This window comes from Lycium ferocissimum, chromosome 12 (genome assembly GCF_029784015.1).
Source record: "Lycium ferocissimum isolate CSIRO_LF1 chromosome 12, AGI_CSIRO_Lferr_CH_V1, whole genome shotgun sequence".
Classification (NCBI taxonomy): Eukaryota; Viridiplantae; Streptophyta; class Magnoliopsida; order Solanales; family Solanaceae; genus Lycium; species Lycium ferocissimum.
In genome coordinates, this window is record NC_081353.1 from 26438920 (window position 1) to 26451791 (window position 12872).

The following is a 12872-nucleotide window of genomic DNA, read 5'->3' on the forward strand; positions in this document are numbered from 1 at the left end:
TACATTCCAAGAAAGTCAGAAACATTGAATGTCAGCGGTTAGATCTGGATGCTGCTCTACGGATTTCAATTTTTGATAAGAGGAAAATGAACTACTCCTCAAACTCAATTCATAGCCTCATCAAATTTCAAACACACATTATAATAAAGCTCGTTGTTTGTTCAATTTCCATCCAGTTTGGAGGCTTCATTTCCTACTATTTAGTTCGGAGAAAACGGAAAATGCATTATTTACAATGTTGCCTAGCAGAGTGTAACGGAGACCCTCTGATACTCCTAGAATGATTATAGCTAAGTTGTTGCATTCCGTCTAGTTTCTTCTTTCGCCTTCCTGATTGCGTTAACCGAGAATGATTTGCTAGTATAGCGAGATCGTTGAGGTCTTGTAGCGGAGTAAGAGCCTTCACAACTTCATCCATTGAAGGACGCGATTTAGGATCCCTGCTCAGGCACATGTAAGCGAGTTGTGCAATCTTCTGCACCCCTTTAACGGAGTAATTTAGCTCCAACCGTGGGTCCACGAGTTGATAAAACTTTCTCTTGTCAGCTAAATATGGCCTTGCCCATGCTACAAGGTTTTGTTCTCCACTCGGGCGCTTTTTGTCCATAGACCTCCTACCGGTTAAAATCTCCAAGAGAACAACCCCGAAACTGAAAACGTCGCTCTTTGCTGTCAAATGTCCTGATAAAATACAAGACAGATTTTCATCAGGTGTCGGCATTCTTTGATCAAGAAGCCGTGAAGACCCATGTACTCAAAATATATATCTTGACCATGATCCATATGTATCTTCCATTCAAGACCATCATAGGATATTACTCACTTATGCCTAAGACAAACTAAAGAAAATTGTTGACAATATGTCTCAAGATATTACAGAAATAAAACAGATCGCTGCATTATCTCTAAAATATTTGCAGAAAATCAGTTTATCAGTAGCTAATTTTAGGATTTCAAATTGCTTTCTGTTAGACTCCTCTGTGGCTTGATTTTAGGAGTTAGTTTCCTCTTTCTTAGTGATTTGTTTTTGCATGTAAGTCAGTAGCATATTTTTCTATTTTCAGTTAGGAATTGAAGCAACAAATGCATGTCTCTGAGTTATTAATAAAATAGTTCTCATTGACTGCATAGCCAGTATATTTTCTTAGCTTCCTTGGTTATTTCTCTAAGTTTCTTTGTTAAAAAATCAAAAAAAACTTAAAAAGAGTTGTTCTACCTGTCATCACATATTCTGGAGCAGCATATCCGTAGGTTCCCACAACCCTTGTAGAAACATGTGTTTTGTCACCTTGAGGACCAGCTTTAGCAAGGCCAAAGTCCGAAAGCTTAGCATTATACTCCTGCAGAATTTGTATGAAGTTTCAATAATTATAAGCAGGACCATGCTCAATGAGCACAGATGGACAGAATTTTTTTAAAAAAAACATATATATATATATATATATATATATATATATACACACTCCTGCAGAATCATCTTAGCATTGGCATCCGGAAGGAAAATATTAGACAACATAATTTGAGATGTTCCTGATCACATACCGAATCAAGTAAAATATTTGACGTCTTGAAATCTCTGTAAATGACAGGTTTGGGGCCTCCGTGGAGAAAGGCTAAGCCTTTGGCTGCACCAAGTGCAATTTTAATCCTGTTGGTCCATGGGAGAGGTATGGTCCCTTGAACAAATTTTTAAAGACAATCAGCAGTTGCATTTTAACAACAGAAATACAAAATCAGATAGAACAAGCTTGGGCGTTTAGTTTTTTGCGGTCTATATATGTTATCTATGCTGGATATCAGAGACATTATCATACTTAGATTGTGTATATGCTTTAGCTAGAACACGTTTTAAGAAGAATTATAAAAGCTTTACAAGTCCTGACCTTGCTATACAGAATCAAATCACTGCAAAAAAAAACTGGAATTAGCTATGAATTTTCATCGCTAATTCATCTTTAAATAGGATTAGCGACGGATTTTGTTGTTTAGCTATAGAATTCGTCCGTCCCTAATTCCTGTTTTATTAGTAGTGAATTTCAAACTCTGCAGGTATGCAATTGCAACCATGAACAGTGATTTAAGATCAATTTGTTTGCATTAATAAGACCAAACGTTTCAGATGCAACGAGAAATCAGAACTCACTTCTGAAAAGATGGTTTTCGAGGCTTCCACGGGTCATGAACTCATAAACAAGCAGCCTTTGGTCATCTTCAATGCAATATCCAATTAACTTGACAAGATTAGGATGATGAAGCTGTCCAAGGAAATCTACTTCTGCCTGCATTAATTCATTATGTTATCCATTGCATATACCGTCTTAGAGTAGGTTGCCTGAATGGTCACTCAACTTATAGTAATTGGCCATCAAAGTCACTTATCTTTATTTTTTCTTCTAAATCATCTAACTTTTCCTATTTAATAACGTGGCAGCTGTAACTTTTCATATTTAATAACGTGGCAGCTGTAACTTTTCAGAAAAAATATTTAAAAAATTAAAATCTGGTGGCCAATTACTGTAAGTTGAGTGACCATTCAAGCAACTAACTCTATCATCTTACAGTCTTGCTTACTCTATTCTGACTCATTTTTTACTACTAACCACGAGCAGATAGTCTACGTACTAACCACCCATTCTCTATGGCCTTGAAGACCGTCCGGTTTCAAGCTCTTGACAGCAACCGTAACTCCAGAACCGGGCTTTGCTGGTGCTGTCCCATTCTCCTCTATCCAGCCTTTGAATACATATCCGAATCCACCTTCACCAAGAATGCTGTCCGGTCTGAAGTTCCCCGTTGCAGCTTTTAGCTCGTGAAATGTAAACTGAAGTAGCTGCCGCTGCACTTTGTTTTCTGTAGCTGGTGGTGGTGTTGGTGGATCAGTAGTATCAGAAGATGCTCTTGCTTCATCTTGAACACACATTTCCCGGTTGCTAGCATTTAGGTATCGAGTCTCTGTGGCTGCACATGCAAAAAAATTATTGTAAATACTTCATAAATCTCTCAAAATTTCTTTTTTAGGAAAATGTCAGTCAGACCTCTCTATAACATCCATCCTCCCAAGTTTTTTATGGAACCGATATTCATGTTATGTTATATTATATGTTCTCTATAACAACATTTTGCTATAGTAGCAAAAAAATATCACAACAAACAATGTCGTTATAGAGAGATTTTGATTGTACCACATGTCGGTTTTGAACATGATATGTTGTCTAGATTTGTTAAAATACGAAGGTTGATGAAGGTACTATTTGCTAAAGAACAAAATCATTGAACACATTTGAGTATGTTTTCTCCTTTATTTAAGTTTCTATCAAACCACAGGGGAACCGGGAAAGGGGACAGTGAGAATTGAACTCACACCTATTATGCGGTAGACTCAAACCGATATCACTACACTGTAACTCTGTAAGACATGAATCAAGGGAATTAAACTAAATACTCCATTAGCTTTAATTATTCCATTAAACAAAAGACATTTGAAATATTAATAGAAATTTACGTGGTTGGGAGAAACCATCAATGACAATAGATTCTATTCTACAAAATGAAAAGTAAGGAGTTGGTTTGCCAAGAATTGCTTAATAAACAGTCTTAAATATGGTCATCAAGCAGGGGAACTCCAGCAAAACAAGAAAACTAAAAAGACAAATGTAAATTAAAAATATGAACAGATCACAAGTAGCCCTTTGAGTACGTTTGTATACATAAACAACAATTACTTCGTCTCAGTACAAGCAATCACTGTCCATGTCACTTCATTTAAACTCATCTCAGTCTAATATTAATATTGGTATACATAGAAACCAGTGGTGGAGCTAGAGGGACGAAAGAGGTTCAACCAGAAAGTCACACGGTATATATAAGGTCAAAATAATATTAACATATATATAGTAGATGATGAACTTGATGAAAATCCTAACTCCGCCACCGATAGAAACTGACAAATGATAAGAAAAGCCTAGAGAATCACTAAACATGTAATTAACACTGTAAATATATTAGCTAAACTTGGAAGATGAAAGCTTTAAGCAAATGACAAATAAAAGAAAACCTGCATCATAGACAAGACTAGTTCTTGGGATAGAATTAGCAGTGTGTTTAGAATCAGATGATCCTCCAATAACACTGAGCCTAAGAACAGCCCAACAGCCACAATTCTTCTCCTTCTTCTTTTCCATAAGAGAGAAATTTTTTGACTAAGAGAAGAGATGGACAACAAAGAAAAAAAGATTCACAATATATTGTGAGATATAAAAGGAAGAGAGAGAGTGAAAAAAAGGGGAAATTCCTTTGTTTGTTATTGTTAGGTGTGAGTGAGAGAGATTGAAGGCATCATTCATCATCATCAACATCATGGCAGTGTGTACAAAAAGAGCTTTTTTTCTCATTGCCTTTTTATGTGGGGAATGACAGCCTCTTCACCTAGCCCCACACACACATAGTTAAACAGTTGAACAAGTGAATTACTAAAAGGGGTTGTCAGTTGTGAGTTGTGACATAGCCAAAGTTATTATGGTAATAAATATAGGAGAATCTGTCTCTGTTGTAATGGACTGTATCCTTGGGTTGGTTAACAAGTTATACCCAAACTATAATATCTAGATTATAATACGAAGGATTAAATATAATAAAATTATTTAGTGAATATATTTTTATTGTAGTATTTGGTTCATTAGATTATATATGGGATATACGGAGTATGAAATAAAACATGTGTTTGATTTACACTAGATAAATTGAGAAATAATCCAAATCTACTTTAGGGTTAATAGTTAGGGTTTAATATTCATGTTACAAAATTACAAAATCAGTTCAATTATGCTTCTATTCAGTAATGGCATAACATGAAATCGGTTAAATTTGCCCCTAAACTATGCAAATGGTCCAGATTTCGAACTTTGCAAAATTGTGCAGATTTTAATTTTTCCAGCCACCATCAATCATAATTCTAAATCAATCACCACCATTACAATTGATTCTCTCCACTCACAGAAACACCATTTGAAGACCATGTGGACTCTCACTCAACTACCACTTCACCCGATGACACTCGTAAAAATACACAAAAATTCTACATAAAAACCACCCTATTCACCCGATCGCTCTCACGTCTTCATCTTTATCAATTTACTTTGTCACCATTTTACTTCTGTCAAAAGACCATCAACCCTCAATCATTGTAATCCCACCTTGACAGCCACAATGTTGCTACAACTTATTAGAAGCTAAATAGAATGCACTCAAGTTTGTTTTAGCATTTGGATGTTGATGTGAAGCTCTGGCATCACTTTTATTTATGATTTGAGAAGGATAGCTGAAAATTCATTTTGGTGGTGCAATTGATCATTGCTTGAGTTCCATTTGGGATAAATTTAGGCTTGAGAGTGGTTAATCTGAGCTTGGAAGATAGAGGCATTACTTTTGGAGGTTCTGACTATTGAAGAAGAAACGTTGGAATAGTGACCCTTGCTTCAAAGTTCAGGACCGTTTTACATAATTCAATGGCGAATTTGATCATTTTCCCTTGTAAAAACGGGTCATGTGTTGGAAAGCTTCCTATAATAAATGAGGGCATATTTGACCACTCTTGTAACGATAGGGGTATATTTGACCAATCTTGTTGGTAAACCAAAACACTAAGGTGCGTTTGGCCATGAAAATTAAATATTTTTCACTTTATTTGGTATTTTGGAGTTGGAGTTGAAGATGAAGTCGTGTTTGGTTATAGTTTTTGCAAAGAATATTTGGTTGTTTGAATGTGTTGAAAGTGAAAAAAGTGGGGGAAAAAGTACAAAAAGTGAAAAACAAGTTTTTGTTGTTTTTCAAATTCTCAATACAACTTTAAGTTGTATTTGGAATTTTTATGGCCGAACACCATAAAGTGAAAAAACTGAATAATTCTCATGGACAAACGGGGCCTAAAAGAGTTATTTTAGATTAATTTTGGGGCAATGTTGGGATACTTTATCAAAATAAAAAATATATCAGTATTACAAAATTCTTAAGTTAATTACACTAAAAGAGAACTCAATATCTTTTTTTTTTTTTTTTTTTTTTTTGCCTTGAAGAGAACTTAATATCATGATGCATGAATATTCATTTTATCAGCAGGAGTATTCGTTCCGAGAAATTTTCAAATTCAACCAATTTTATGTATTTTTTTCTCCACCTACTGTCTACTCGGCTAGAGGCTTCTATTTCTTATTCATGGATCATATATTGTAGATTAAGATGTTATTAGCTGAGGAAAGTTAGTCTTTCCAATCTTATTAACTATGACAACACTTGTCACTACAAACAAATTCGTGACTATAACTAGTTAAATCCATCATTACCTCGTAAGAGCATTGAGAATTATTTGTAATTTTTAGCGAAACACTTTTGATATATATGTATATATATTATATTCAACTTCTAGAAGGTTTGATGGAATAGCTTTCCGTATTTTTTGCAGTTATGCTATTTATAGATGGAGGCAAACGACCAAAAAGAAATTGTATTCATGCTTGTCAAGGAAAAAAAATTATAATGATCACTAGCTTCATCTTTCATTTGAATTTGCCCAATGTTTGATCATTATTACAAAAGAACAAAGTATCTTTTGTTTAACCTAACTTTCATTTTCATAAGTAAAATAAAAAAAAAATGAAAAATTACTTTCCTAAGTTTACATTAAGAAAACAAATTCACTTTCTTTTTTTTTTATGATGCATGAATATTCATTTTCTGAGTGTTCCAAGAAAAACAAATTTCTGTCTAGGAGACGCTTTATTTTGATCCACAAATTTAAAAACTTTCTTTCAAATCTTTTTAAAAAAAATTTACGTAAGCAAGTGAATGATATTGTATATAATATATAAATGTTTGACATTTTAGAAAGTATGATTTTTGAGAAATTCCCGCCTTCTTGTAGCCATAATTTAGTGGTAATGATGACAAAGGAAACAAACTGCGGAAAATTAGTGTCACATTTTTCCTCATAAAATGATTAAACTCTAAAGAATCAATTCACAATTTCACATGCCTTACCTAAAGGACAAAAAAGGGGTTTCGTGAATTGGGTAACTTTTTTCAGCTTAGTCTTTAGCTTACTATGCTTTATTTTTAAAGGATCGAGAAATTCTTCTGGAGCCAATTGTATCAAGCTAATCGGGGAGAAGTGCATAAATAGCTGATTTTTGAATTACCATTTAAGTCATAGTCAAAGTTTATAAATGTTTGCAAGATTTGACACTTCAAAAATGATTTCAGGCAGACTGCTACAATTCGCATATGAAGTTTAGCATATTGATTGGCTTGCCACAACTAAACTTCCCACATTTTTGTATAGAATTTGGCTTACTAAGATCAAATTTTTGACATTTTTGTCTGAAAATTGACTTGCCAGAGCCAAACGTCTGACAATCGCATCTGAAATTTTTGTCATATTTCAAAGAAGAAGATTGAAGTTTGCCTATTTTTGGCTACAGAAAAATCAAAAAAAAAGACAAAAAAAAATCACTAAAAAGTGGATGGTTATGCCTTAAATGCCACTGTAAAAACTATTGTCCTGCGAAATTAATGCAACCAACTGCAGCTTTGCAATTTGGGAATGATGGACCCACCCCTCTATCATTCTTCACTTATATATTAAACTTTTGCTTGACACAAAGCTCGAACTTCTGATCTAAAATACTTATGCCTCAACCTTTACCAATTGAGCTAACTCCCAGGCTATCCCCTTGTTCTTGGCATCGTAACTAATGCTACTATTATTTTGGTGCTTGTGTGTACCTTGGTTCTTGTGCTCAAGAAGATCTATCCAAGTGAGATTTTCATTTTTGTTTCAAATCTCCAAAAAAAAAATGAAGTTTCTTATTTTTTTCCCTTTTTCTTTTTATATTATTATTAGGTTGGAAAGGTCGACCGATGACAAAAATGTGAAAGTGATAATAAATTGTAAATGTATTACTAGATTGTGATTTCTATATTAGTTTTTGCTTGAGTTTTGTCTTGCCCAAAACGTATGTCTTTCTTTGTTCTAATCTCAACATTTACATATGTCGTCATTAGTATTCATGAAATCATTTAAAAAAAATATAATTCAAGACAATTTATTCTCAAACTTTTTTACTCTGGAAGTTTGTCTAATTAACAAAGAACAACTACTAACATGAAGATTATTTTAAAAATGTTGAATGGTCAAAACATTAAAAGGGATGGTAGGGCACTTTTGAGTGCAATCTTGGTTAGCATTCCATCCTGCCATTTATATGTCTACTCAAAACAGTTAATTAAATATAAGAGCACAAAACTAATTAGATTTTATTTTATATACTTTATATATTATGTATGTGGGGATTTCTTTTTGTTTTTTGGCCTAAAGGTGTGTTTATTTATTCAAAAAGGGGACCAGAGGGGACAAAGATAGTGAGATTGGTAGGGCTCATTTTCACTAACCAATATAAACAAATCAAATTGTACATTGTTGCTACTTTTGTATGATAAAAAAGCAAAGTAAGATCCTATTCTTTTCATTATTTTTCTGTACCCTGCCTGCAACTTGACCATGCATTGTTGGAAAAAAGCTAGATACCCACTGCCACTACTAGTCTTTTTGGGTCCCTTATATTCGCACCCAAAACTTACTCACACCCGGTTTTTATATCAAATTACTGATTCCATGATCTGTGTTCGTCTAGAAACTTTGGCCACTTAATCATAACTAACTAACATATATTTTTACCTTATTAAATCACCTGATACGAATTGGTGCGGGTGAATATTTGAAAAAATTATGTGACATGACAAACATTTAGATTGTATTTTTGATACATAGTTGTAGTTTAAAAATATATGAAACGTAGTAACATTTTTTATTTTGTAGCAAATACAAAAAACAAACACGTGAATTGGGTAATGTCTTATCTAGTCTTTATTTCGTGTGATTTTAATTGATCGAGAAATTCTTCTGGAGCCAATTGTATCGCGTCGATAATCGGGGAGAAGTGCATAAATAGCTGATTTTTGACATTACCAATTTATAGCTATATCTCGTTAATAAATGTTTGCAAGATTTGACTTTTCGTAAATACGGTCTAAACCATAGCCATTTATGAAATTTTCTCATATTTGCCCCTCCACATTGGCAATATAGAGGGATGGAGTTTTAAAGATGGGGGGGCCTGGAGGGAGATCAGGCAATCAATAGTGTAGCCCACTTAAAGTCATCATTCCAAGATATATATATATATATATGGCAAACAAGATAACCCTTTTTTTGAGGTATATAAAGTTAGCAAGTACTATAATTGGTGCTTGAGAAAATGTTAGCTGCATATTTGAGTTTTTTGGGGTTTTCACTTGGTTTGGATATTCGCTTTGGGGCTCTGACTAATTCAAATTAAGTCATTCGCATAGATGTCGTTATTCGTGGATGGTCTTTGTTTTTTGCTCCTCAAATTGATTTGTGTAATTTTTGGTTCTTGTGCTCAAGACTTTAATGGCCAAAAATACTCTTGAGATTCTTGGTTCGAACCTCAACAGAGTATAAAAAAAATTGTAAGAATTTTATTTCAAATTTTTCTATTTTATATTAAAGGTTAGAAATCATTGAAAAAAAAAAAAAAAAAAATCTTAATACAAGAGGCATAACTTTATATTGTTGCATAACTTTTGCCTTGGCATAATTTAATGTCTACAAGTTTGTTATAAGGCCAACATTTACATATATCGTCATAACTAAGTTAGGCCTAAAAAAAATATTCGCAAACAATTTATTCTCAAACTTTTTTTTTTTAAGTTTGTCTAATTAACAAAGAACCAGTAACTAACATGAAGATTATTTTAAAAATGTTTTTTGGTCAAAACAAAAATTAAAAATGGTAGCGCATTTGAAGGGAAATCCGCGCAAAAAAAATTATTCAAATTTGTGTCGTTTAAAGCCCGTTAAAGGAAAAACGCTCCCTAATAAAAATAAATATATTTTTAGAGCACTGACATATTTGAGTTGTTGACACTCATATCTATATAAATTCTACAAAGTTTCCAGGAGATCAAGTTTATGATACATTAAAAGTATTCTTCTAATTATATGACGTTTTTCATAAGAGATAATCAAGATACAACATAAGAGATTTGTAGGGTCATTCTTTTCTATTTAAATTGCTATTTATCATAGGAGATCATTTTTTCCAAAGTTTCCAACTGCAAATATAGTTATATATTAAGTATATACACCGATGGTGTAATTCCTTTTTACAATACTTGTGTAATTTTATCGGTCATAGATGTTCCCCCTCTATTTTTCGCACTTTATTATATCAAGATTGAGTTATCTATTATTGTTAACAAGTCTACGTGATGATGTAAGAATATTATCTGCAGCCAGTACAATGAATTTAAATTATAGTTATAAATATTTGGTAGATGTCCCCCGGGGTGGAGCTAGAAAAAAAATTATGTGACATGACAAACATTTTGATTTAAACCCTATATTTATATTGAGAAATGTGTTTAATATGTATAAATTATTAATTTAAAATTTCAGTAATTCAATAAGACTAAATTCCTAACCCGTAAGCTTCAACTCGTCACTAGATGTCTCTAACACGATCAGCTGTATAGTTACTAAAATCTTATACCACTTGAGCAGCATATGGCATCAATTTTGAACTCTCTTTCCTTTTTTCTAAAAGAGTTGGCATCTCTTTTGGGTTAATTGCTAGTATAATATATATTATGTATAGATATTCTCTAAAAGAATATATGCATGATATTTATATGCTCTGTTGACTAAATAGTGAAATCTAAGAATTTTGTGGGAAAGGGCGGATACTCAATTATGATACCGGTTCATCGGACAACTCAGTATTTTTAATGTGGAATATAAATAAATATGTAAAAATTCACTAAATTATAGTAATAAATAGCATATATAAATTCATAACTCTAAAAATATAATATATTAATGCTTTAACTATGGATATTCGCTAACTTAATTTAAATTAATTCACATGATGTGGATTCGTGATGGTCTTTGTAGCCCCACACCTGTTTTGTACTGGGCACACGTATGTTTAAATTTTGAAAAATCTTGAAGAATATTGCTCTATCTATCCTCGAGAAGGCTTTTCCATTCATCACAAGTCACAAGTGGCTCCTCACTTTGAACACTCGTGGGTCGTTTGATTGTTGATTAGAGTTATGCAGGGATTCAAGATTTAGCTATTCATGTACTATTAGTTATTTCATAATCTATCCTACATAAATTAATATATAATTGGGCCTAATAACTTAAAAACTTGTATTAGTGAATATTTTAAATTGCTAACCAATCATCGTATTATTGTCTTAAAAGTTTATACATAGCAAAAATATGCTACCAAACATAGTACAAATTATGCAGGATTTAGTACATGAACAATGACCTACTAACCAAGAACCAAATGACCCCTTAATAGGCTAAATTTATTTTGCACTTACATATTTGAGATTGACATCTTACCTATATAAATTCAGGATCAAGTTTATGATACATTAAAAGTGCGTTTGTTTATATGACGTTTTTCATAAGATTAATCAAGATACAACATTAAGTGCATTTGTTTTGTCCCTCTTATTTAAATTGCTATTTATCATGGGCAGTTTCCAACTGCAAATATAGTTATATAAAGTATATATACACCGACTCTTAAAATACATTACTTTTTGTCACCCAAACTTTCAATGTGCTCTATTCCCCTTCTTTTTGCACTTTATAACAATTTCACTATTCCCTCTTATCTCCAACTATCAATTGGCAACCAAAGCCAGTACAATTTTAAATTTTTAGAATATTTGCGTATTATTTTGTAAATTCGCAATCTTCTTGAACTAATTTTTATTTAAAGAATTTTTATTGAGAAATCTTTGTTAAAGTAATTATGCAATTGTTTGAATCCTACATATCTAATATCTTTACCCACTTGATGACCTATTAACCGGTAGAAGAACGTGAATATTTACGCAAAAAAGGTTCAATTTATTTATTCTATGCAGCATATGGCATAAATCTTGAAATGGGACCGAGAAAAAAGAGTTGCACGTATTACTTTTGAGTTAATTACATATAAATATATAAGAATGATATTATTTAGTCCATTTAAGGCTTGATGTTTGTGTAAGCTTTAAATGCTTAATTTGTATGTTTACTACTATGGAAAAGGTGTTTCAGAAGGATGAATGCATATGCAGTTCCAATTGTCTTTCTTGAAAGGATGAATGCATATGCAATATTTCAAATTATTTTTCAAATATAAAATATTCGTTTATATCTTTGAAATATTATTGTTTCAATTTTATTTTGCTGAATTGAGATTTTTTTTAGTATCTTATTGATATAATGCTTAATTCCTAATTTTATTTGAATTTTATATTTAGCATGTTTAAAAAGATAAATTTTACATATTCAGATATTGAAATAAGGCTTTTTAATCATTCACAAGTGTTGAATCATAGACAACATCTTAATATTCGGATGTATATTCAGATTCAGAACTCTTAATATTGATGCACATCTTAATATTCAGATGCGTATTCAGATTCAGACGCCTTAATCTTAATGGAAACAATGAGGCCTAAGAATAGCGCCTGCAAGACATGAAGAGATGGAAACTAGGCATGTGATAAAACCAGCATAACACTCTCACAGATCCTTTGATTTAGAGACAAGTTAGCAAGGATTAATGATGCAAGAATTGTAATAGAGATTATTAACGTAAGGATTATAATTACAAGAATCAATTCTTGCTGAATGTCTAGTTTGATATATTACAAATTCGAATATCATTTCTGCATAATTTAAGAGATGTCTAGTTTTTATAAAACCAGCATTGACTGTCACAGACATT

The 12872-nt window shown here is 32.3% G+C and overlaps 1 protein-coding gene across 1 annotated transcript; it reads right to left on the reverse strand.

Moving 5' to 3' along the window:
• Nucleotides 1-92: 92 nt before the first annotated feature.
• LOC132039568 (serine/threonine-protein kinase PBL34-like) lies at nucleotides 93-4358 on the reverse strand. The gene is made up of 6 exons (XM_059430049.1): nucleotides 4055-4358; nucleotides 2627-2958; nucleotides 2144-2279; nucleotides 1543-1676; nucleotides 1217-1340; nucleotides 93-681 (listed from the first exon to the last, which is right to left on the reverse strand). The coding sequence occupies exons 1-6, from the start codon at nucleotides 4179-4181 to the stop codon at nucleotides 227-229; spliced, it is 1308 nt and encodes a 435-aa protein (XP_059286032.1). The 5' UTR covers nucleotides 4182-4358; the 3' UTR covers nucleotides 93-226.
• Nucleotides 4359-12872: the final 8514 nt, after the last annotated feature.